Consider the following 23,557-nt stretch of genomic DNA (forward strand, 5'->3'; position numbering starts at 1 on the left):
TGGGAAGCTGGTTTCAGTCCCGCAGAGGAAACAAAACGTACCATGGGGGCCGTTTGTGGGCCCGAGGTAGAGGGAAGCTCGGCAGCTGTGAGATGCTCCAATCCCGCACGTTCCAAGAAAGGTCTGGCCCCTGACAGGCCCTGGGAGATAACCTCTAAGCAAGTCCCTGCGTTCTGCTCTCTGATAAGACGCTCTCTGTTTTACTCAGGCCTTGGGCCTCGCCAGATAGTTAATGCTAATCACATGATTCAGCCAGAGCCCCTGCCAAGCTGTATCAGCCTGACCTTGGGAGGGGCTAGAGGCTGAGTAAGCAAGGTCAGCCATAGAGGGGCTCAGCTCCGCTAGGAGGGGAAGGGACAACTGGAAGCTTATACCTGGTCTCTCTTGGTCTCTGGCCTGGGCTCCTTTACCTCCCAGAATTCCCACAAACACCATCAATCCTGAGCAACTATATTTACCCACTGAACCTATAGTTGACGCAAAGCCCTTTCCACATGAATTGCATTAGAGCCAGTTTTCGTGTACAAAGCAGCTGATTTTTTTTTTTTTTTTAAGTGAGTGCAGTGCCCAATGTGGGGCTTGAACTCACAATCCCAATATCGAGTCACCTGCTCTACTGACTGAGCCAGCCAGGGGCCCCAGAAGTTGATTCTTTTAAAGCCCTTCTTCTATGTAGCCGATCAAGTTCTCCTTCAAAGACACATTTGTACACACACTGGTGTCCCGCACAAGTTCTAAAGGTATAGGAGTGCCCCCCACACACACACCCTGTAATACGGTCCTTTCTCACAGAGCTCACCTTAGCAAGATCACGAAGCTCCCCTCGTATACTCAAGCAGAGCTCAGCAGACACTCCTAAAGTTCCCCAAATACTACACAGTGGTTAAAACAAGCAAGGCCTCTAGAGTTAGACATTCCTAGGCTCAAATCTACCTACCACTTGTCAGCTATGTGGCCTTGGGCAACTTAGCCTCTCGGAGCTGGGGCTTTCTCGGAGTCTGAAAGTGAAGGTTGGAGCCGTACCTGCCTTCGAGGGGCCGAGCCTGGGGCCTGGAACACAGCTCATGCATGACAACCGTAGCTCTGGCGGTGATGGGAATGTCGCTAGTGTCCGTATTACTATTTCTTCAGCTGTACCTTCCAAGGCAGAAGCAGTCTGGAGTTAAAACAGGGGTGCAGCCTTCAGGGTGGACGGTGACCGGTGGATAGAGCTATCAGCAGGGGATCACGGGGCCTTGTGTGAAGATCATTGTGGGGGTTCAAGTTGCCCGAATCTTGTTGGGAGTGATTCTCTGAAACAGGAGGGCAGATGGGGCTGAAGAAGAATGTCACAGGGTTCCGGCAAGGCTATGAGACCCCGGCTGGGAGGACAGAGGCCCCGCTGGGCTCCGGAGCACACTCTGGCCTCCAGAGTCACTTCTTACTTCTGCGGTTTTGGGGGAGAAACCCATTACATGGCAGCATTTGGTGGGGGGACCACAGAGAGGATATGCAACTCGATGAACCAGAGTCTCACTGGAACTAAAAGACACAGTGACAGTGAAGGAAGCCCCAAGTCACCAGAAGAGCAAGTCCATGAAGAGCCTGGTATGGTTCCAAATGGGCAGCAGGGTGATGAGCACGGACTACAGTCAGCCTCCCCCTGGGCACAATGGGGAAGCGGCACTTGCGCCCAAAGGGGCCTGAGAAGAAGGGGGATGGTGTGTGGACATGGCCTGAGACAAGTCTGGGCACCGTAACCGGTTCTGCTCCATGGGTCAGGCATGAAAGCCAGCGGCCCTTCTCTGGAACCCACCCACTCACGGGGTCTGAGGCTCGGTGCCTCCGTGCACGAAACTCTCCGGACCCCACCCACCCCAGCCTTAATGAGCTGTCTGATCTCTTCGGCCAGACTAAATGTGAAGGAAGTTCAGCTGCGCCAGAATCAGCAAACACAGGTGAGACAGGGCGGTCTAACTAGGAAAGCAGGCAGACAAGCCCACTAGGCGGGGATGTGAACCACAGAAGGACAGTACTCGGAATTCCGGTCAGGGCTCCGGGGAACGACCGACCCCTCTCAGGGGACCATGCGTCATCGAGTAACGACCAGGAGAGCCTTGAGTCATGAAAAGAAAGGTAGATCTGTTCAACACATCAATTTAAGAAGATTAAAAACAACCATGTTATACATTTGGGCGACATGACCATTACAAACAGGAAACCAGTTAACGGTGAAAGTTACAGGTGTCTGAAAGCCGGAGGGGTGGGGCGCCTCCTTCTGTGATGATGCTGGGCAAACGAGCTTCACCAAAGAACATACTGGGGCCTGTTCGCCTCTCAGCAAGGTGTTATTGAGGTAGAAGGAAAGCAGTGGACATGGGGAGGGGAAGCGAATGGACGGGGACTTAGGGTTGGTCCTTCCACTGAAGACAAAATCTTCTGCTCCACTGCTCCGCTGGAAGCTGGGCTCCCGCGGGGGGCAGGCATCAGTCGGTCTGGATCTTCCTGGGGGCGCCGAGCCCGTCCCGGCCGGAGCCCAGCAGCATGCGCTCCAGCCGCTTGCAGTGCTCCCGGAGCTGCTTCTCGCGGGGCAGCAGGAAGGTGAGGACCTTGTTGCGCACGACGCCCCGGTCCTCCTCCTCCCTCAGCCGCTGCTTCACGCGGGCCGCCTGCTCCTCCTGCTGTGCCAGCTCCCCGTTCATCTCGCAGAAGGCGTCCTCCAGGTAACGGATGGCCTTCAGCGCCTCCTTCTTAAAGTCCTCCAGCTCCCGCTGCACCCCGGCTACCTTCTGCTGCAGGAGCTCCAGGTCAGCCGGGGGCAGGAGGCAGGAAGGCCAGGACTGAGGGAGGGAGAAGTCTCCAGACTGGAGGCCGCTCTCCACCATCTTCTTCCCTTGTAAGGTGTTCACCTGCATGAGGATGGACCCAGCATGGTAGAGGGGTTCCATCGCTTCTCTTCCTGTTTGGACAAAGAGAGGGAGCTAAGAGACCTGTCTGGTCCGTGGATTTTTCTTTTTCTTTCCTTCCTTTTCTTTTTCTTTCTTTCTTTCTTTCTTTTCTTTTTTTTCTTTCTTTTTTTTTTTTTTTTTTGGCTAGAGACAATCCTTTGGAGTGGAGAAACCCCCGCGCATTGTGATGTCGGGGCCCCTTCAGCCAACCAGGAGGAAAGCCACAGTCGACTCATTTGCATATTGTAGCCTCCTTGGTTGGTATCCAGGGCTATTTCTGCTCATCTGCCCAAGCGGTCTTCCTATTACGTGGATTTTCGTGGACTCATTTCCCCTCCCAGAACCAGAGCGCAGTCTCTGCTTTTACTGGAAGGACACACCGAGGCCCAAAGCCAGGCAGCGAATAGGACAGCGCAAGGCAGGCTGGGCCAGTGAGCCCGGCCAGGCAGGGGTGCTCTCCCACGCAACGGTCTCTGGCCCTCTGCTCCTCACAGGCAAACTGGCTTCTCGGCCATCTCAGACCTTCTAAAGTCTGCACAGCCTTTCCTCCTGAAGCACTTACTTCACGCTCTTTTCTTGACCTAGGACTTTGTCCTTCCAGATACCTTGGCACAAGAAATTGCATGGGTCATTGTAAGAGATGATGCCTAAGCTCACTTCCAGCTCTAAAAATGCTGAAAAACAAGAAGATGATGACGAAGAAGGAAAAGAAGGAGAAAAAGTAATTTTTTATTTCAAATCATACTCTTTTTTTTTTTTTTAGATTTTATTTATTTATTTGCGAGAGAGAGAGCGAGCACAAGCAGGGGCAGCGGCAGGCAGAGAGAGAAGCAGACTCCCCGTCAAGCAAGGAGGCTGACATAGGACTCTATCCCAGGACCCTGGGATCGTGACCTGAGCCAAAGGTCTTGGCTTAACCGACTTAACCGACTGAGCCACCCAGGTGCCCCCCACATCCATACTCTTATAACAATGCTAGCATTCTAGATCATCTTAGAAGTTACGAGGCATATACTTAGGTTTTAATGTGTGGTCCACAGCAGTGCTGAGTCGGCTTTGTGTGGGGTGAAATCAGGTTATTCCCTCATTTATTCAGCAATTACCGAGTGCTCACTCTGCACCTTGACTGGGGAGCAAGTGGAGCAAGTGCCCAGCGCCCCTCTCCTGTCCTGCTGGGTCATGCCTCAGTGTCAACACAGATGAGAAACGTACAAAGGGTGAATCTCGCACTTCTTACCTGAGTACCCTAAGAAAGGAAAATGTTTCTAGCTAGCTTTTGTCAGTTGAGTCAAGAACAGACCTCTATCCTGCCTGTCTCAGTGTCCTGCACCGACTTCTCTCTCCTAGCCTCAACGTGTGAGCATCTCCAACACTGTGCCTCAAATCCAGTCTATCCGAAGCTGGACTAGTTCCATTTTACCCAAACTGCTTCTTGTTCCAATATTAACATCACGTTAATGATGTGACCATGGGTAGCACCCACACAAGAAACCAAGGATTAGCCTAGACCTCTGCATCCAAGCATCCAAGGGCTCTGGGTTCTCCTGGTTTTGCCCTAAGCTAAGCACCCCAGGACAAATTGCCCGGGAGGGGTCTCAGCTCCACCACCTATAAGCTGTGTGTCTTTGGCAGACGACCTCACCTCCTCTATAAAGCAGGGATGCTAATTCAGTAGTGTCCAGCTCCCTGGGTGGTGGGCAGAGGTGGGGGGCAAGGGGAAGGTTCTGATTTATAGCTATTGCCAATTTCCATGGTGTGACTGTTCCCACCACGGCCGTTTTTGAGCACCTCCAGGTAGAGGTGCACACAGTCAGCTCTCGTGAGTGGTGCAAGGGGACCCCAGCACCACAGGATGTTTAATGAGGACAGCTGCCGTCCCTGAGACGAGGACTGACCTAGCTGGAGTGCCCTGCAGGAGGCATCAGAAAGGGGGCATTTTGAGAGGTAATGGCAAAACTAAGGCAGTATTTTAAATCTCAAGGTGGGGCAGCAGCCCCAGTTACTGAGGCAGAATGTTTGGTGAAAAGAGCACTGTTGTGGGAGTCAGCAGATTGGGAGTCTGAAATTGCTGTGGGACCACGAGTCAGTCACCTACCTCCCTTCTCTGATCCCTCTGATACAATGTGAGCAGGTGGGAGATGGCTTCTCTGCAGTCTCTGGTCCTAAGATCCATGCAGACTTTCCTTTGAACCATTCCTGAGGCACTTGCCCCTTTCACCTTTTTTGTGACCTGGGAGCTTATGCTTCCGGTCCCCAAGAGCACAATAAACTCCATGATGACAGCGAGCGTACATTTCTCATCCTTTTTTTTTTTTTTTTTAAGAATTTTTATTTATTTATTTGACAGAGAGGGAGAAACACAAGCAGGTGGAGTAGCAGGCAGAGAGAGAGAGGGAGAAGCAGACTCCCCGCTGAGCAAGGAGCCAGATGGGGCTCAATCCTAGAAGACCAGAATCACAAAATGAGCTAAAGGCAGTCGCTTAACTGAGCCACCAGGCTCCCTGCATTTCTCATCCTATGTACCCTCGAGTGTCCTGCCTGTTGCCCTGCACATAATGGCACTCAGAGAACTAGATGAAATTGAATTTATGTCCATAGGTGGCTATCAAATCCAGCGACTACCCTAACTTTCCCTCTGACATGGCGCCACCTACTGGCCTGAGAGGGAATAGCATGCTCTTTATTCTCTTGCCCAAAATCCCGCGGAGGGTCTGTGGAGCTGGTGTGGACGGGCTTCCGTCTTGTGATGTGTCCATTAAGGGTTGGTGTGCAGTCCCGCACATAGTAGGTTCTCCATGAGTACTTTTTTTGAATCACTGAAAGAAATAATGTGGGTCTGTCTTCTGGTTTCTGTCATTTTTTAAAGTGTCTTTTTCTATTTGTGCCTCTTTCTCTCTGATTTGGAGACTCTGCCCCTTTCTCTCTGTCCTCCAGAGGGAATGGTGGAGGTCATAACCCGAACTGTGAAAGCAAAGTAGCAACAGTTAAGAAGGAATGGCAATCTCTCAATCTCCCTGGTGCTTTTTAAGGAGCTTTCGGTTCCTTGCTCCCCGGAACCGGCCTGGGAGGGCCCGCTCCCACAAGAGCCTCAGCAAGGTTGAGGGAGAACGAGCACTCTGTCCGTAGAAGACCCCAGACCTCTGGAACCTTCGGAGAGTCCTCAGCTGGGACAACCCGATGTGCACGTGCTCTGAATGTGCTCCTCCCCGAAGAAGAGTTATCATCCAGGGCTGTGGTTTCCTCACCAATTTCCTTCCAGTCCTAGGAAAGGAAGGGAACAGATCAACTGGGGCCCTTCAGGACAGCAAGGGCATCTCTAGCAAGGCTTTTCTGGGCCACTGTCAGGAGGGTTTCCACTGTCAGGAGGGTTTCCCTGCCCCTGGTCTGTTTCCACAGTTCACGGGCTCCCCGTGTCTCAAAACAATGGGGGGCCAGGGCAGGAGGGTATCAACTCCACAGAGATCCAGACCCCTACCCCCTGAGAATCAGACAACCGGAATGGATAGGGTCTCAGGGGTGGGCATGCTTTAGGAGGTGCAGGGGTGGGCACCGCTGCTTTGAAGCACATTCCTGCTGGGCTCTGCCCACCCTTTGAGAATGGAAACCATCTGGGTCATCAGCCTCCCCCAGCCTCTGCCACGTGTGCCCTCCCCATGCTCTGACTCTGCGTACAAAATAAACTTGATCCTTTTGAGGATCAGGAAATAGGACATGTCTCAGGTACATTCCTTCATGTATGTTCTTTCTTTCTTTATTTATTTCAGCAAGAGACAGAGCACAAGCAGGGGGCAGAGGGAGAGAGAGAAGCGGGCTTCCCGCTGAACAGGGAGTCTGACGCGGTGCTCGATCCCAGGACCCTGGATCATGACATGAGCCAAAGGCAGATGCTTAACCAACTGAGACACCCAGGTGCCCCTTCATGTTTCCTTTCTTTCTTCCTTTTTTTTTTTTTTTAAGATACATCTACTTAAAGATGTATAAAGATATACAAGCTTTGTGCTTTGTGTAAAGATAGACAAGCACAAGGTGCAGAGGGAGAAGGAAAGAGTCTCAAGTAGACTCTGCACTGAGCACAGAGCCCAATGTGGGGCCTTGATCTCATGCCCCTGAGATCACACCCTGAGCCAAAACCAAGAGTTGGATGCTTAACCAACTTCACCACCCAGATGCCCCTGTGTATGTCTTTCAAGATGAGGGAAACCCTCCAGAGCTGCTCACAGCCCCATTTCTCACCCAACACACCAGCTGGGGGACAGAGGTCCTGAAGATAGCTCACATACATTACAGGGTCCCCTTCTGGGCTGGGGCTCAGCCTGACCTCCCTGAAACCCCGGCCTCCCAATATAAGGCCTCCCAATATAATATTGGGGTTCTGTGCCCAAGTGAGATGGGGAGGATAGGCAACCAGCTGTGGCTTCTGCAAAGAAGAGTTCTATTGGGAGAAGGAAATGGCGAAAGGCCCCTGCGTAATTTCTCCAAATGAATTACTGATGTCAGCCTTCAGGTGGCATGGAGAAATGATCTTCTAGGAAATCCTGAAAATGGGTCTATCTCTCCCCATCCTAAGAAAGAGTTATGAAAGAAAACAAAATCAGAGCAATCTCGCACAAACACCAAAAAGCATGTGATTGGATGTTTCTAGAGCAGAACAGCTGTTGGCCCTAGCCAGAATATTCTTTCCCCAGAATCCCCTGGGCCTGGGCCTCCCTTGGCAGCTGCCAGCCTGGGCGAGGATGCGGCGACACAGCCAGCGTCTCCCCAGATGGACCCCTATCAATGACAACAATCTTGACACAGTGCATTTCAGATCCCATAAAGGGTCTTCCCTCTGTCCATCCACCCATCCCGCCTTTCGTCCAACCATCCTTCCAAGCGCGTCTCCGGTGACATTTGCTGAGTACCTTCCCCGTGGACACTAAGTCAGCAAACAAGATAGAGAAGACCCCTGTTCTCAAGCCACTGGCGCTTCACTGGAAGGAGACAGACAATAACGTGAAACGGTCAACAATTAAGGTGAAACGGTCAACAATTAAGGTGACGTGGGCTGGTGCTAAGTGCTCTGAAGCAAGTAAACGGGGCAGCGTGCCAGCGAGCCTGGGGCAGGGCTCTCAGGCAGGGCATGTGGGAGGGAGGGCATTTGGGGTGACATAGCCTGGGGAGGACGCCTGGGAGTCATGTTCAAAATGGAAGCTCAAGTGGGAAGGCTTTAAGCAGGAACAGGCTGGAGGAACTTAGAAGGCCCTGCTGAGTGGGGGCCCCGAGGAGGAGGAGGGAAGGAGGGGTGCAGGGCCCCGGCCGTGGAGAGGCATGGGATGGTACCCACAGGGTACCCTATGTGGCATGAGGGCCACCAAGGGCTACCGTAGCTATGCCTGCCTTCCGGCCCCTGTGGCTGGTGTTCCAGTCTGGGGAATGGGGACAAGGCTCGGGGGGTGGGTGCGGGGCCCAGGAGCGAGCACCAAACTCAGTGCTGTTCCCCATGATTAATTAACCTGGAGCCAGAGCCCCAAGGCGCAGTGCTAAAAATACCTGCTTCCCTCTGAGACGTGGCAGCTGTCACCCAGCAACTGTTACCCATGGCCATTTGTCATAATTTGACACTGATAAGGAGTGTCCACGGGGCCGTGTGTCTGCAAGAGTCTGATCATCCCCAGCCCACCAGCCAGCTGGTCCTCGGCAACGGTCTGTGCCGTTTCCTACCTGAGCCCTTCCCCCATCCCTGAGCCCGCTGCCTTGGCCACCCCTGGATGCGCCCGCCACCTGCCCATCACCCGCCAAGCTCCTTTCCCCTCCTGGAAGCTGAGCGGCCCCGCCTCAGGGGGTGCTTGCCAAAGCCTTCTCCAGAGCAGGAGCCCACGGTCGGATGCGCGTTTCACACTGCTGCGGCCCTGCTGCTCGGACTGGAGCCATCTAGCAGGGGCTCTGCCAGCCCAGGGCGGCACTTTAATTAAAATATGTAAAACATCTTGGTGGGAGTGGGTGTGAAGACACAGGAGTGGTCCTTGGACAGGAGAAATGCAGGGGCCCCCCCTCTGTCCCCCCACTCCGCCCCCTGTGGCGCTGGCCCCTCTCCAGCCCCGGAGGCCAAGGCTTGTGCCAGGAGGGCCTCCAAAGCGTGCTGGGGCGTGCTGACGTCTGTCTTGCACCATCCACCATCCACCGCTCGGCTGGGCGCGGAACTCAGCTGGGACAGACGCAGCCTCACAGAAGAGAGCCCCCCCAGAGCCCGCAGGCCGGCACAGCGGCCCGGAGAGTGTGCCAGGAAGGGCCCGACATCACCCCAGTTGGAATCTTCTACCCTCGCCCTCAACACCAATTTTCTTAAAGGACCCCTCAGGACGCTGCTACCTGGACGTTTACATAAACTCTTCAGCAAAGCCAGTCTATCCCCCAGACCAAGAAGCTCCGGAGGCTTCCTCGTCACTCCGACGGCCTTCCACAGGGGCAGGAACCTTGATGTGCGCCATTTAGGACCGGCACGAGCGAGCTTTTTTGCACAAAGATCCAATCAGAAAAAAAAAAAAAAAAAAAAAAAATAGAGGCCTAAGCTTTTAGTCCCCATCTTAAAAACAGAAAACGCCATTGTGCTAAACCTCCTTCCTTCCTCCCCGTCGCGGAAGGAATCGGTGAGTCTTACTGAACTGTCAGGACCTGCAAGAGGGGTGACGGGCCCAGTGTCGTGTGAGTCTCCTTCCCACCCCCAGCCGCCCCCCATCCCCAGGAGAGTGGGGACAGGAGGGAGCCCAGGGGCTCTACAATAAGCCAGCACTGAAAGGCGTTATGGCTCCCTCTGGCCCGCACCCCTCTGGCCCGGGCCAACTTCTTCAGGCTGGGCTAGAGCCACTGTCTGCATGTCGGGGTGTCAGGCTGAATTATCTGAGCTTAAAAACCAAATCCCCTCCTTCCTGGGTTACTTAACTGTCTGCCTGGCGAGGCGGGGGGATTACTGGTGACAGACACCAGGGCCTGCCTGGCTGCTCCAGACAGAGGAGCTTTGATCACCTGGAAAACTCCAGACACCAGGACTCCTAATGATGAGTAATGACCTCAAACCATCGGAAAGTTACCCAGCGCGCCGTGCGGCGGGGACACACACTGCTTCCCACCGAGGCCTGGGCGGGGGAGATAGGGTGCCGGCATCCTGTGACCTGGGGTGGGAGTGGGACCCTACTCCCACCCCAGCCAGGGTCCTGCCAGCTCACAGATGAGGCCGAGGAGTTTCTGGCTCTGGGCACTTGGCTGTCACAGGGATGGTTAGGGGCTCAAGGGCTAGAGTTTATATTCGTTCGAGAGTGCAGCCCTCCCCATTCATTCATTCCTTCGTTCATTCAACACACATTTTCCGAATGACTCCGATGAGCCAGGCATGGGGCTCGCTGCTCCAGCAGATAACTAAGATGGGCTATCTGTCCTGAGAGCACTTGGGACCTATAGTTTCCAGTGTCACACGCTCTGTGGCTTCGGGACTCCAGACCACCCACAGCAGGGGGCTTCAGGGTAGCCTGGGCCCTTCTCACGGGGACAAGGAGCAGGCAGAGGATGGAGTTTGAAGATCCCAGGCCTGCCTAGGCTTAACGTTCAGTTAGATCCTGTGAGAGCCCCCAGCCCTACGTCTTACCCACATCCCTCCGTCTGGAACATCCTCCTGCTCTAAGCTGGCTGGGAATACATCAACCATGAGTCCTCTGTTTTGGCTTCATAGACACTTAAGCCCAGTGATTCTCAAACTTTGATATACATTACAATCTTTGGGGGAAAGTGTTAGCAGTCATTTTCAAGGTCTGGATTTCTCCCTTTAGAGATGCTAATTCAGGTCTTGGGAGACTGGAGTTAGAGCAACTGATCTTCTTGATTTGTCCTAAACTAAGGGGGTTCCTGGGATGTGAGACTTTACATTTTAAAACCAGACCTATCCCAACAGACCTGGGACAAGTCACCCTAGCTGGGGCAGACACATTAGTCTCTGCCCAATAACATTCCTTTCTCCCTTGGGTCATAGAATTTTATTTTGATCAGGCAATAACATGCTCAGGTAAGGTGAGCCATCACCCAGCCCCAGGCTGTGAGCCTCGATGCATCGATGCATTCAATAATGCCATTCCCCAGTGCTGCTGCCTCTGACACACTTCATACCAACGAGTTGTAAAGAAAAGACATATGGAAAAGTATTATGTCTGATGTAAAAGAATGAGATTCAGGGAGTGGAGGGGGGCGCTCCTGCCTCTTTTCCTGGTTTGGACATAGTTGTATGAGAAAATGATGGTTGGAACTGTGGCAGCCATTCTGCAATCATGAGGCAACAAGCCTAAGATAAGCAATTAAATAAAAAGACACCCTCCCCCCATTTTTTACAACATAAAACACCAAACCTCAAATTATCTACCTCCAGTTTAGCTGATATGTGACTGAATCTTTCTTGTTCAGATAACTGTTGTCTGGCATTGTGTTAATTGCAGCCAAGCACATCATGACTGTTACAGGGGACCTAGAAATTAATATTTTTAACAAGATCCCCAAAATCATTCTGATGCTCTCCAACAAGCTACAACAACACTTCTCAAAGCGTCGTCTTTGTATCAGCAACGTTCAGCATACCTGGGAACTTGTTAGAAATGCAAATTCTCAGACCTTCTGAATCAGACACTCTGGGAGGTGGGGCCCAGCAGTCTGTGTTTTAACTAAGCCTCCAGATGATTCTGAAGATTGCCAGTTTTAAAATCATCAAGCTAAGGGGCACCTGGGTGCCTCAGTTGGTTAAGTGTCTAGCTAAGTGTCTTGATCTCAGGTCTCGAGCTTGGGATTGTGAGTTCAAGCCCCACAGTGGGCTCCAAGCTGGGTGAGGAACCTACTTAAAATAATAATAATAATAAATCATTGAGCTAATCAATATCTAAGACTCCCTAATATTAGACCCCAAAAACTTCTGGAGGAGGATTTTAAACTTAACCCATGTCACACCTGCTTCCTTGATTAGAAAACGTGATAGGTCTTGCCTTCTGTGCTTTTTCTCCTCCTCCCTAGTCTCTCCTCTTGAGAATCTTGCACTAGTCAAATGCTGTGGGTCAGATTTGTCCTGGCCTGTGTGACTGCCCAGCATGTGGTGATCGGGGAGGGAGGGAAGTCTTCGTGGTCAGAGCTGGCCAGGGCAGGAGTGAACTCAGGAGGCCTAGCCTACTGAGGGAGTGTGGACGTCCGTGTCCCTGACCTGGTCATCCTGGCTAAGTGTGTCTACCCACCATGAATGTCCACTCATCAGCCATCACGGGGCTCCGCGGAAGCCCAGGAGGAGGGGAAGGGGGCGGCCCAAGCAGCTTCCCCTTCTCTTCCTTCCTCGGGGAGGCTCCAGCCGGCCTTTTATATTTCGGGGAGTCCCCCACTTCTCCACATAATGAATTACTGAAACCCCAGCGAGAGTCCAACAGGCAGAAACCAAACAATAGACTTCACGTGGTGCAGGGAATCCATTCTCAGTTAGCTAAAAAAGAAATTATTAAATCCCTAATTACACTCCCTCGTTACAATACTTTTCTCAGCATTTCACATACAGTCCTGTATTTTGTTCTTCTTCTTCACGACTGAGTACACTGTCAAGTGATTCTCCTGTATCGCATTAATAATAATAATTTACCAAACATAAAAATAATGATAATCACTCCTACCCTTCATTTAGTGCTGTCCACATACATAGCAGGCCCAGGGGCTTCCCACACACTATCCCTTTGAGGCGGAAAAGCCACCAGCCTCATGAGGCTACACCTTGGTCCCGGGGGAATTAGGTGTGGAAGTCCTACAGGGGTAGCTTCCTTTGTCCATCTTTCATTCGTATGTATCTGATCAGGCTGACCTGCCACCAACTCTTCAAGCACCTGCACCCCTCCCGTGGCAGGGGCCAAGCTTGCGTCACTGCCAACAGGGACATGCTGGCCAGCAGCCTCCCACTCCCACCCCCAGGATGGCTGAGAAGGCAAGTCACCGGCTGAGGGTCTACACCCCAAATCCAGCATGCAGAAGGTACCCAGTGGTTCTGAAATGTGTTGTCAGAGAGTGAGGGTTGTGCCAAGTCCTGCCCGGCCAATCTCTGGTCAGGCGTCCCTGATGTCGCTGGCTCCCACTCACTCCCACTGGTCTTGTGTCGGGCTCATCTCTCAGAGGGCTCCCCAACCCCTAGCCAGTAACAACCGGGGTACCAACAACCAGGCACGCTTCTCAGGAAGAGCGGAGATCACCAGTATTCAGGTCCTGCTAACACCCACGGGCAGACACACGTCTATCTCACGATCATCACTGGCTGGACACGTCCTCAGCTGATCTCACGATGAACACTTCTCTAGGCTGTAATTGTTTGGTCATTATTACAACCGAGACCTGGACAGCCAGTGACATGGGTTGCTACTAAGGACATGAGGGCTGGCATAGGCAGTAAAGCCAGAAAAGGCTGATGATGGGAAGGAAACATGCCAGACTATCTCAGGGCCCTCCCACTGAGGGGAGTCAAGGTAGTACATGAGCCTGCAGAACTAAGCAAAGAAGACTCTCAGCTGCCAAATTTGAGGCAGTTCCTGCAGCCAAGCCATCAGGGCCAAGCAAGCTGGTTCCTCCCACACCCTGTGTTGACAGACACCAAGCGGTGGCCCCCCTCCCACCGCGCCCCCTTTCCTTCTGCGTGCTAGCCTAGGGCAACTCAGCAGCTTCCCTCCCCGCCAGCACAGAAACACTTTCTTGTCACAAGCCGGGTTAGTCCAAGCCACCCAGTGCCCATCCAGGGCCTCGAGTAGAAAACCCCGAAGAAGGTCTAAAGACGAGCCTGGCTTTTAAAGGCCCTTTGGTGTGATTCACGGCACTCGGGTTGGGGAGGGGTCAAAAGATCTCTCGGGTTGGGGAAGACAGCTCAGCAGAGCTTGGCCATGGCTTGCTAGGGAACTGCTTCTGAGACACAGGGTTCTGGGCATAATAAAAAACTTCCGCTCCGCGGGAAAGGTACTCACTGCAGACCCCTGCCAGGGTCGGGTGTTTGTCAGAGCCCAGGAAGGGGCCACGAGGGGCTCCCCACGCACTCTCAGAGTCACAAAGCCTTCAGGAATCAATCACCTTCTGCGGGACGCACATCCTGTCTGAGCAGCAGACTTTTCTCCCTCTGTGCTTGCCGGGGGAGGTCAGAGTTCACATCAAATGTCATTAATCATCTTCCCGGGGGCTGGGGCCTTCTTGGACAGTCCTATTAATCAGAGGCCTATCACACCCGCAGCCTGGCTAGGTCGCCATTGTCCTGTTTCTCACCTATCATCGGAAGATTAGATTATCAGTGACAACTGAGACACCCTTTGAGTCGCAGGGAAGCCAGAGAATGGGGTTGCTTCTATTTTTTTATTTATCCTCCCGATTTGAGGATGAGCTGTTTCTTGTCTTGTCACACTGCATCCTTTTCTTCAAAGAATCAGCTTTAGGAATCCAATTTGTCAAACTGGACAATCATTGGCAAATCCATATAAAAAAAAAAAGGAAAAAAAATCTCAGCGACTTTATCAAAAGAAATAAAATAAAGCAGAAGGTTTTAAGCGGAGCCTGAAAGGATTAGAAAATAAGTTGCGTTTGACAACAATTAATCTCTGGAAAGCGGAGCTTTGTCAAATAGGAACAGGCAGACATGTGTCCAAAAGGGATTCTGGAAATCCACACCGGAGTCTATCCAGTGCCTGGGCACGACCCCTCTTTTGGGGGCGGCGGGGGTGGAGAGGGGAGGATGTCAAGGCGAGACCCGGTGCTGAAAAAGAACAAGAAAGAAGTCCTGAGTGTTTTCTCCTGATTTTCTGCCTACCAGCAACCATGGCGGCGACACAAAGCGCACAGCTGCCCGGTTCTCCTGGGGCTGTGACTGTCTCCGTACTGGGCAGTGACTGAGCCCATCCTAGTGGCCGCTGTATGGGGTCATCCAGGAAGGGGGCACTTTCCTGCCCTTCCGAATTACAGAGATCAGGGGAGCCCCTGTGACACCTGAATCAGTTAGATGGGATAGACCTTGGTGACAGGGCACCCAGGGGCTGCAAAACCAGCTCGGGGGTTGGGGAGGGGTGGGGGCGGAGAAGCAAAGACAAGCCAGGGTGGGGTGGGGCCCACAGAGCTCTCAAGACGGTCTGAGGCCTCATCCTCTACTCATTGTCGCCTGCTGGGAAGGGGCGTTCAAATCCTTCAGATCTTCCTGGTTTTCGCTAGATTCCGGAGGACCCGGGCTTCTCTGTGAACACTCCCTGTTTTAAGTGTCGGCAGTTAAACAAAAAAGAAAATCATCGTGCATACTAAGCAAAACCTGTGTGTGGGGGGGGTCACTTTGGCCCCCACACCTGGGATTTGTGACACTGATCTAATCTACCCGCCTGGATGCAAGTAAGATCCATGGGGCGTGGAGAAGCTGGAAACTTGCAGAGCTAACCCCGCTGGTTAGAAGCAGAGCCAGTTCGAGAGCCCAGTTCTTTAGACTCCCAGACCAGTGCTCCCTGCTCTGGACCTGATTCTGTAAACCTGTAAGGGACCAGTTAGCAGGTACAGTCATCCCAAGTGCAATGAAAGTGATTGGAATCAAGAGATCCTAGACCCTAGGACCTCACCTTGAAATCAGAGAAGGGACTGAGACAAGTCTCAAGTGACCATCGTACTTTTCATGCTGTCTTCTTTTAATTTGCTACCTGACCAGCTAGCTTGCAGTGATTCTCTGTGTGGCCGCTAGAGAGGTCTGGGGCAGGAGGCCAGGGAGGGCTGTGAGCTCCATGTGGTCATATTAGCCACTGGACCACAGCCCAAAGCTGAAGCTCAGGAGCCAAGCCACCCAGTTCAAATCTTGGTTCTGCTCTGTATTAGCTGTGTGACCTCCAGCAAGCTACTCAATTTCTCTGATCTCCAGTTTCCTCATTTTATTTATTGACTTTTTTAAGTTTGTTGTTTTTTTTTTAAAGTAAACGCTACCGCCAATGTGGGGCTCGAAACTATAACCCCAAGATCAAGAGTCGCGTGCTCCCCTGAGCTGGCCAGGCGCCCCTCCATTTCCTCATTTTAAAAATGGGAATGATAAGAACATCAACCTCAGGAGATCATTGTGAAGAAGAAAAGCAGCAGAGAGCCGAGCCTGCCACGAGCCGAGCTCACTAAATTGCTGTTGCTGTTTTAATCCGTAATCACAATTTACTGCGTCCTCAGTGGTCCCTGATGTGGAAACACATCACGGCATGTTGAGTCTGCATGGAACCTTAAAAACCGTTCTTCTGAGACCGTCTCATCTTAGGAAAAAACAGCAGCCCGCAGATGGCCAACGGGTTTATCCTTCGCAATGGGCACGTCCAAAAACCTATGTATACCTACAGACACGGTTCCTTTTGACCACATCCGCAGGCCTCTGCCAACCATTTCGTCTTCCTACCGTGACCTCATCGGAAATAGAAGTTTCTGCTGTAACTGGGTTTAAGGCAGAGCATACAATATTTCACCACGACGGCCCGGTGAGCACCGCATCCCGCCCCCACTCCAGGGCTCCTTACGGAAAGATTTGTGAGATGACTCGGGGCCCTGCTTGCCCACTGCAAGGTTGTGACCAGCTTCGTTTTTAAAAATGATTGTTCTCCCAGACGGTGTGTGATCACTAGGGAGAAAACGCGCCTCAGGGTAATTTCCGTGTTTGGGGAAAGACACGCTTTATGGCCCAGCCAGCTGATCAGTTCTGAAAACTGAACACTTCTGAAAATCAACACTTGTTGACCAAACTTGACAGGTGCGGTGTCTGTCTTTACTAGGGATTAAATAAAGACTCCTGGCGTCCGTGGGGGAGTGGCCTAGTATGGAGTGGAAGGCAGAGATTTGGTGCTGGATGGATCTGAGGACAGATCTTGACTCCCCGCTTGTCCCTAGCCCATGAGATCGTTTCTTAAACTCTGAGTCTCCAGTCCTTTTGTGCGTAAAATGAAGGAAATAAAACCCACTTCATAGGACTTGGGGAGAATCCCAGAGAAAATGAATGCGCTCGGGAGCTGTGAGCTAGCTCCCTTCCGTCTCACGGCATTCCCTTGAGAAGTAGAACCTGTGCTCACAGAAAGACAAGACGGTGTCTGTCATCCATGGACAGGCATTCGCTGAGGGACCTCTACAGAGACCCTTGTTAAGTGTCCGGATGAGGCTTCTCGGGGCCAAATTCAGGTCAATGTCAAAGGAGAGGAGAGAACAATGGACACATTCATGCTTTTCGGGTTCTGTTCAGGCTTCTGGTCTGAAAGCCAACTGCTGACTTGTTTAAAGAAGAGTTTCCATCCTCCTTGGAGCTGATATGGACCCTGAAACACGTTGGGTCTAGCCCTCCTAGGACATTCCAGAGGGAACATAGGGTGAGCCCGGGGTGACCTCTGCACAGATCTGCCCCCTGTGCTGGGCTGCTGGAGCCAGGGAGAGCCGAGTCTCCCACCCGTTTGCTTCTGCGCTATGTCCTTGCCTGCCCCGTGTTCACAGAGGCTCTTCTCTAATGCGCTACCTAGTTTTGAGGCCAAGCAGAAAGGAAAAGAGGAATAGCTGAGGCCTCAGATAAATCTACGAGGGATCAGGAGAGACACTCCGGGCTCCCAGAAACACATGAAGACTCTGGGAGCGTTCAGCCTCCTGAAACTGTGGCGCTTTCCCCGCATGCTTAATACAAGCTGACAGCCCGCATTGTTCTGCCAAAGACAAGGTAGCCGTATCCCAGTGATAGGGTGAGGGGAGCAGAGGGACAAAGGCACAGGAGCTGAGGAGGGGCGAGGGCAGGCGGTGAAAAATAAAGAGAGAGGGCCGGTGGGGGGTGCCTCTTAATCGGGGGGCCTGGCAGGAGACCCTGAGAACGGCAGCCCACTGACAGTGGAGACCAGGAGCTCCAGATGGCTTTTTGTCTCGATGCAATAAAAAATGTAATCTGACAGGCCCCGGGATGGGGCTGGGGAAACAAAAGTCTGGGGGCAGGCGGAGGGGGTTGCAGGGTGTGGGATTGGGCAGGGTTAAAGGTAGCGAGTCTGAGAAAGACAAAAAGAAGCTACTGTCTCCTCAAGCAATTACAGGCTTTGCAAATGACATTTAATTCCAGAGGTGGTGCGCATGGGGGACCAAAGCCAGGTGTTTGCCGGGCTTGGCAAGGGGAGACGTATGGGAAATGCACCGGACATTTGGCCCCTGAAGAAAGGTGATAACTTTGCCGATTAACCACGGTGTGGGTTCTTTGTGTCCACACCGCCCTCCCCCCACCCCCACGCCATTAAGGGATGATATAAAGATACAAGGCTTCCTGGCGCAGTTTAATTGCTGATAGACGGGAAAGTGATGAGCTCGTCGTACTCTGCAGACGTCCTGTAGGAGACCAGATGCCATATTAATGCGGCTTCTCAGAGGGGGACACACCCCCGCCTGCTTCACCCGGAATATACAGACGTCCAGGGAAACAGGGGTGCCTCTGTGGCCTCGAATGGGGCTGTCGATTTTTATTAACTAATCTCTGCCTTTCAAATCACTGCGTGTTGTCTTCCCAAAATTCTTGGTCGCTGCTTGGACCCAGCACTCAGCAGGCTCTTGATAAATATTAAACAGTGAAGGTAGGGGACGGCTCCAGATTTCACCGTTAAGGGACAGTTCTCCAGGGGACAGATTCCACTGTAGAACCATCGAGGGGTCCCTGTGGCTGGAGAACAGGAAGTTTAAGGTGGGACATTGTAACGGTCCTCAGGCAGGAGGCTTAGTGGGTATTAACAAGAGCCTGTTAGCAAGATGAAAATGATAAAGCTAGAAGGTGCACGGTTCTGGTGAAGATGTGGGGAAATGGGCCTGAGCCCATGGGATGGGCCTCCACACTCTCATGTGGAGGGAAGCGGAGTAAGGCTTTTTTCAAAAACAGAGTGATGACCTTGATCACAATGTTAGCATCCACACCCTGTAAGCCAACAGTCCCACAAACCCGCCCTATGGCTATAGGACAGATGTGTGCCAGGCGTAGGCACTGGGTGCTTATGGCAACCCCATTCACGATTTTTAAAAAAGGAGAAATGATCTTAAATACCCACCATTAGGGAAATCGGTGGTACAACCATACAGTGAAATACTCTGAGTTGTTAAAAAATAATGAAGGGAATCTACACCTATTGTTGTGGAGAGACCTTAAAGACACATCGTTAACAGGGAGGATAGAGGGGGGCGCCTGGGTGGCTCAGTTGGTTAAGTGTCTGACTCTTGGTTTCAGATCAGGTCCTGATCTCAGGGTTGTGGTATCAAGGCCCATTTTGGCTCCATGTTCAATGGGGATCTGTTTGATATTCTCTCCCTCTGCCCTTCCCCTAACTTGTTCTCTCTCTCTCTCTCTCTGTCAAATAAATAAATCTTAAAAAAAAATGGCCCCCCAAAAAATACATACAGCGTGATAGCATGTATGCTGGAAAAAAAACCCAACTGAAATACCTAAATATGGGTGCATGAGTAAATATATGTACATAAATGCACAGAGTGGTCATCTTTAGAGGATTTAGGCATAAAAGAATGGTGGGGAGAGGGTTGTGAAGGACCTCTTTCACATTTTATGTTTCATTTTGATAATGCAAATATCTGTGCATTACACAATTAAAATTTTTAAATATACATTTGACAAACATCCATATATATATATATTTTTTTTTTAGATTTTGTCTGTTTTTTTGAGCGAGTGAGAGCACAAGTAGGGAGAAGAGCAAAAGGAGGGGCTAAGGGTTCCAGGTGGCGATTCCTTGAAAAGAGGAATAGACTGGGGTGGCAGGCAAAGGCTTTTAGAGCAACATAGGTTGGTGGGCATCATGGGACTTTGCTCTCATTTGGCATGACTTCTGGTCCCTGAAGAATATGGTATTGGAAAAACCACCACCAGAGCTACCAGCTGAGCAGACAGAGGCACTGACTCTCATAGTCTGTTCTTATTTTTATATTGAAGGGTTAAGTGAAAAATAAGAAAGAGAAAGCTAAGATTCACCCCTACAAAAGTAGGGTGTGCCCCTGGCTCTCTTCAGATCAAGGCCCTTAGGAGTGGACTGGGAGGGATGTGAGGACAGCTCATTGGGTCTCTATTTTATTCAGAGGCCACTAACCCCCAGAAAAGGCTACAGTTCTTCTAGAGATGCTCAGCAAGGAAGCGGCCCAGGCAGAAGATGATTCTGAGTCTCGAGACCCAGGATGTTCGAGATGTACAATAACCAAGTATGTGGTTTAAGATCATTTAGGAGTCATACTAAAAAGGAAAACAAGACAGGTGACGTTAATTCTAATAAAACGTTTTTGGTTTTTCAGTCTTGGTTGTTGCTGTTGGCTTTGCTTCTAACCAAGAGGCAGGGCAGAGCTTTAAGAAGAGGGTAGCTCTCCATCACTTCTGCTGGCCAAGGTCATCCTCAGAGGGACTCAGGCTGCAGGAGGCCTGAGGGGACCCCATGTGTTGCCCAAGCAGCTCAAAAGCCAGGACTGTACAAAGAATAGAGGATGGTGTGGCTCAGGTGTGTGGCGGGTCGGGGGAGAGAGGGGCCGCAGCAGGGCCGTCTGCGGGATGCTAGCTGGGCGTGGCTGGCCTCACGGCCCCAGGTCTGGAAGGCTTGTGTGGAGGACCTGAGGTGAGTCCAGGAGCCCCACTTCCTCATGGCGTCCTGTCCAGATGGGGTCAGGCTTCTTGCTTCCAGGACAGGGAGCAGGCAGGCCACAGGGAGGGAGGCCACCGTAGACCCTTATAAGGCCCGGGACTCACACGTTCTCTTCCCTCTTCATCTGTGTCCTGGAAGCCACCTTAGAGTCATCTTGTCCAAACACTCTGTTTTGCAGCAGACGAAATACCGGGGAAACAAAACAAAACAAAACACCCTAGGAAATGGGCTCCAAGAGTGGCCGAGCCAGGTTTTACACAACTGCTTACGGGAGTGGGTGTGCGTGCCGGGTGGGACTGGCCCAAGACAGGGGTGGGGGAAGGCGGGGCGAGAAAACAGGTCTGCAGAGGACAGGCAGGGGCTGCAGGCCACTCATGCCATCGGCACAGAGAAAGTGGCCCGAGTCCGTGCCTGGCTTGCTCAGAAAAGCACAATTCCCATTGGGATGAATGACAGCCAGAGGGATCTGGAACTGATCTGACCCGCGGCGGCCTCCCTGCGAGACTCCAAAGGACTATCCTCAACAAAAGCAATCCCATGATTGCTGACTATACACTGTAACTTCCGTGAGATGCAGGATAAAGGACTAACACCCGTCCTAGGGGGAGGACTTACAGCCTCAAGTCTGCTAGGGAGGAGGGACGGAGGCCAAATTAGATTGCATGGGGTGGGACATAGATTGGAAGAGAAGAAAGACAGTCTCAGACACTCAGACGTCACCCCAGAGCACCCAGGGGACCCAACAAATCAATGTATCCCCAGGACTCAAAGGACAGGGCAAGTGACGGTCTTCATTGAAAGTCTGGCAGCTACAGACCAGAAGACGGATCTGAGGGCCTCCTAGGATGTCTCCTACCCTGAAGAGTGTTTATTAGAAGACCGCTGGTAGTCCCGGTCCATTCTTCTCGTTAGCATCACAGAACCAGGCCCGGCCTGCCTGCCCCTGGGAGGGCAGGTCCCCTCCAACTCGGAACTTGCCTGGACACAGGAGGCAGGGAAATAAGGTGGGCAGTGGGATTCCTCCACCTCTTCCCAGCTCTGGTGTCTCCTCTCCACCTGAGGGGAGAGGGGGATGGTTCTGAGTGACCCTCACACCCTCACATATTAATGAATATGGCCAACATGCTCAGAGAGCCAAAACGGGGGCGTTAGCCAAGGGCTGACATCATTAGAGCAAATGACAGCTATTAGTATTACGCTGTTGTTATTATGTTTGCTCTCTCAACCCTTAAATCACACTCCATCTCGCGATGGCTCGCATTTTATGTAATTATAGCTTATATAGGTAACAAATGGATATTTCTGCAAGCCGAGGAGAGAGCTTTCTGCATACATTAATTTGCTTGATTAGTTCTCTATTTGGTATGCTTTGTTCCTCCAAACTCCCCTTTCCTGTCCAGCTTCAACAGAAAATTAATGAGTTTTAACACCTTGCAAAAGTGGGCTATGCCATGGGAATACCTCGGGTGTACTCTGGGTTTTAAATCCACACATTCAGAGGCTTCCTAAAGGTTATGCAAAGGTTAACAAACAATTAATATGTTGAATCAGTGTGCTAAATCTGTTTACTCAGTCTTGGCAATCTAAAGGCCATTAGCCGTCAGCCTCAACATTTTAGATTGATCTGTCTCTTTCCTAACCCACCCCTCCTCTTGTCCCCTGGACAATTTGGGTGAGAAAGAGAAAGAAAAAAAAATCTGAATCGAGAGGAGTAAATATCTCTGGAAAGTTGGGGTTTTCTTGCTATCCGAGTCTCAAAGCTTTGGGAAGGGCCTAGACTTGACCAAGTGGAAAGTTTTGAGAAGACAATGCAAGATGAGAAACATTCTCGCCTTTTTAACAACAGGTAAAATGTGAATTAGGCTTACAAATGGATGCCGAGTTTCTCTGTTGATTTCCTCCCTCGTTTACAGGGAGAAGGGGGCGGAGAAGAAAAGGTATGAGACAGGTCCCACCCTGGGGCACTAACAGAAAGAGGCCTCCTACCGCACTGTCCTCTAAGGAGAACACGTTGCAGAGTAGTGGGGGCCCAAAAGTTTCCTTTTCTTAGCAGGCAGAGGAAGAGGATAAGAAACAGCCACATTTAATCCAGGTGGTCCCCCAAGGGGTCTCCTGACTCCACAAAGAGTCTCCTCCTTCCCCACCTTTTAGGATGCTGTTGTTGACGAGGACAGTCTTGGCAAGAATGAAGGTGATGACCTTGATGAGATGGGCCACATGCTGTTCCTCCAGCCCGGCCCTTTTAAAAAAAGGCTGTGTGGCCTATATAATCTACCTCTAGCCCAGGCTTGACAGGTACAATCCCCCACATTGAACTGGACTCCCCTCTCCTTTGTTTGTCGCCACTTCTCATGGCTTGCCAATCAGCTTGTCTCCCTAGCTAAGACCGGCTTCTTGGCTGACCATTCCTGCCCACGGGCTGCCAGCTTTGGCCCTTGGGGTACTTTCTTAGACACCATCTGATATTTGCTCTGGGACCCTGGTCTCTGGGGAGCTGGTGTCTCCAAAGGACCCAAAAGAGAAACACAACCCAGAGGACACCATGTGACACCTGTTCTGGTCAACCGAGACTTAGCCAGACCCTTAAATCCCTGCCCCACTCTTCATCTACATTGGCCAAGGCAGAGACAGCCCAAGGCAGGAGAGAGGGCAGAGCAGGGAGAAAACAGAGAAGGAGCTGACCACATCCTGCTCCCCCAGGCCAACTTAGAGAGGAGAAGCAACAGGTTGCACAAGAGTTTCGTGGGAGACTGGACTTATAATTGGAAGAAATGAAACTTTCCATTAATACCTGGGAGTATCCAAAAAGCAGGAGTAAGGGGAAATGAATCCTCAGAGCCACTGTGCAGGGGCAGTGGGGGAAAGAAGAACTTTGCTTCCTCCTCACACCCTACCAAGCCCAGTTCATTCAATCACCTGGTCACTCTGTATTGTCTCTTTTTCATACTGAACTGCATGACTTATACAGAAAATGGAAAATAAACTGGA

General features: G+C 51.6%; 1 protein-coding gene and 1 long non-coding RNA gene across 3 annotated transcripts in view; both read right to left on the minus strand.

The window, feature by feature from the left end:
- Nucleotides 1-2,163: 2,163 nt before the first annotated feature.
- CCDC182 (coiled-coil domain containing 182) lies at nucleotides 2,164-3,503 on the minus strand. Its single transcript, XM_059379775.1, has one exon. The coding sequence runs from the start codon at nucleotides 2,925-2,927 to the stop codon at nucleotides 2,466-2,468; it is 462 nt and encodes a 153-aa protein (XP_059235758.1). The 5' UTR covers nucleotides 2,928-3,503; the 3' UTR covers nucleotides 2,164-2,465.
- A 1,398-nt stretch (nucleotides 3,504-4,901) lies between these two features.
- LOC132003332 (uncharacterized) overlaps nucleotides 4,902-23,557 on the minus strand; it is a 67,988-nt gene continuing 49,332 nt past the window's right edge. The window contains exons 3-4 of one of the 2 annotated variants that reach the window (XR_009400169.1): nucleotides 13,913-14,388; nucleotides 4,902-6,188 (exon numbers count right to left, since the gene is read on the minus strand). This is a non-coding gene — a long non-coding RNA (uncharacterized LOC132003332). Of the gene's footprint in view, nucleotides 6,189-13,912; nucleotides 14,689-23,557 lie in introns of both variants that reach the window. The other variant, XR_009400168.1, reaches the window with a different exon arrangement.

This window comes from Mustela nigripes, chromosome 16 (assembly GCF_022355385.1).
Source record: "Mustela nigripes isolate SB6536 chromosome 16, MUSNIG.SB6536, whole genome shotgun sequence".
NCBI classification, from domain to species: domain Eukaryota; kingdom Metazoa; phylum Chordata; class Mammalia; order Carnivora; family Mustelidae; genus Mustela; species Mustela nigripes.

Excerpts from the sequence above, each read along its gene's own strand:
- CCDC182 (XM_059379775.1), bottom strand. The coding sequence starts at position 2,927 with ATGGAACCCCTCTACCATGCTGGGTCCATCCTCATGCAGGTGAACACC.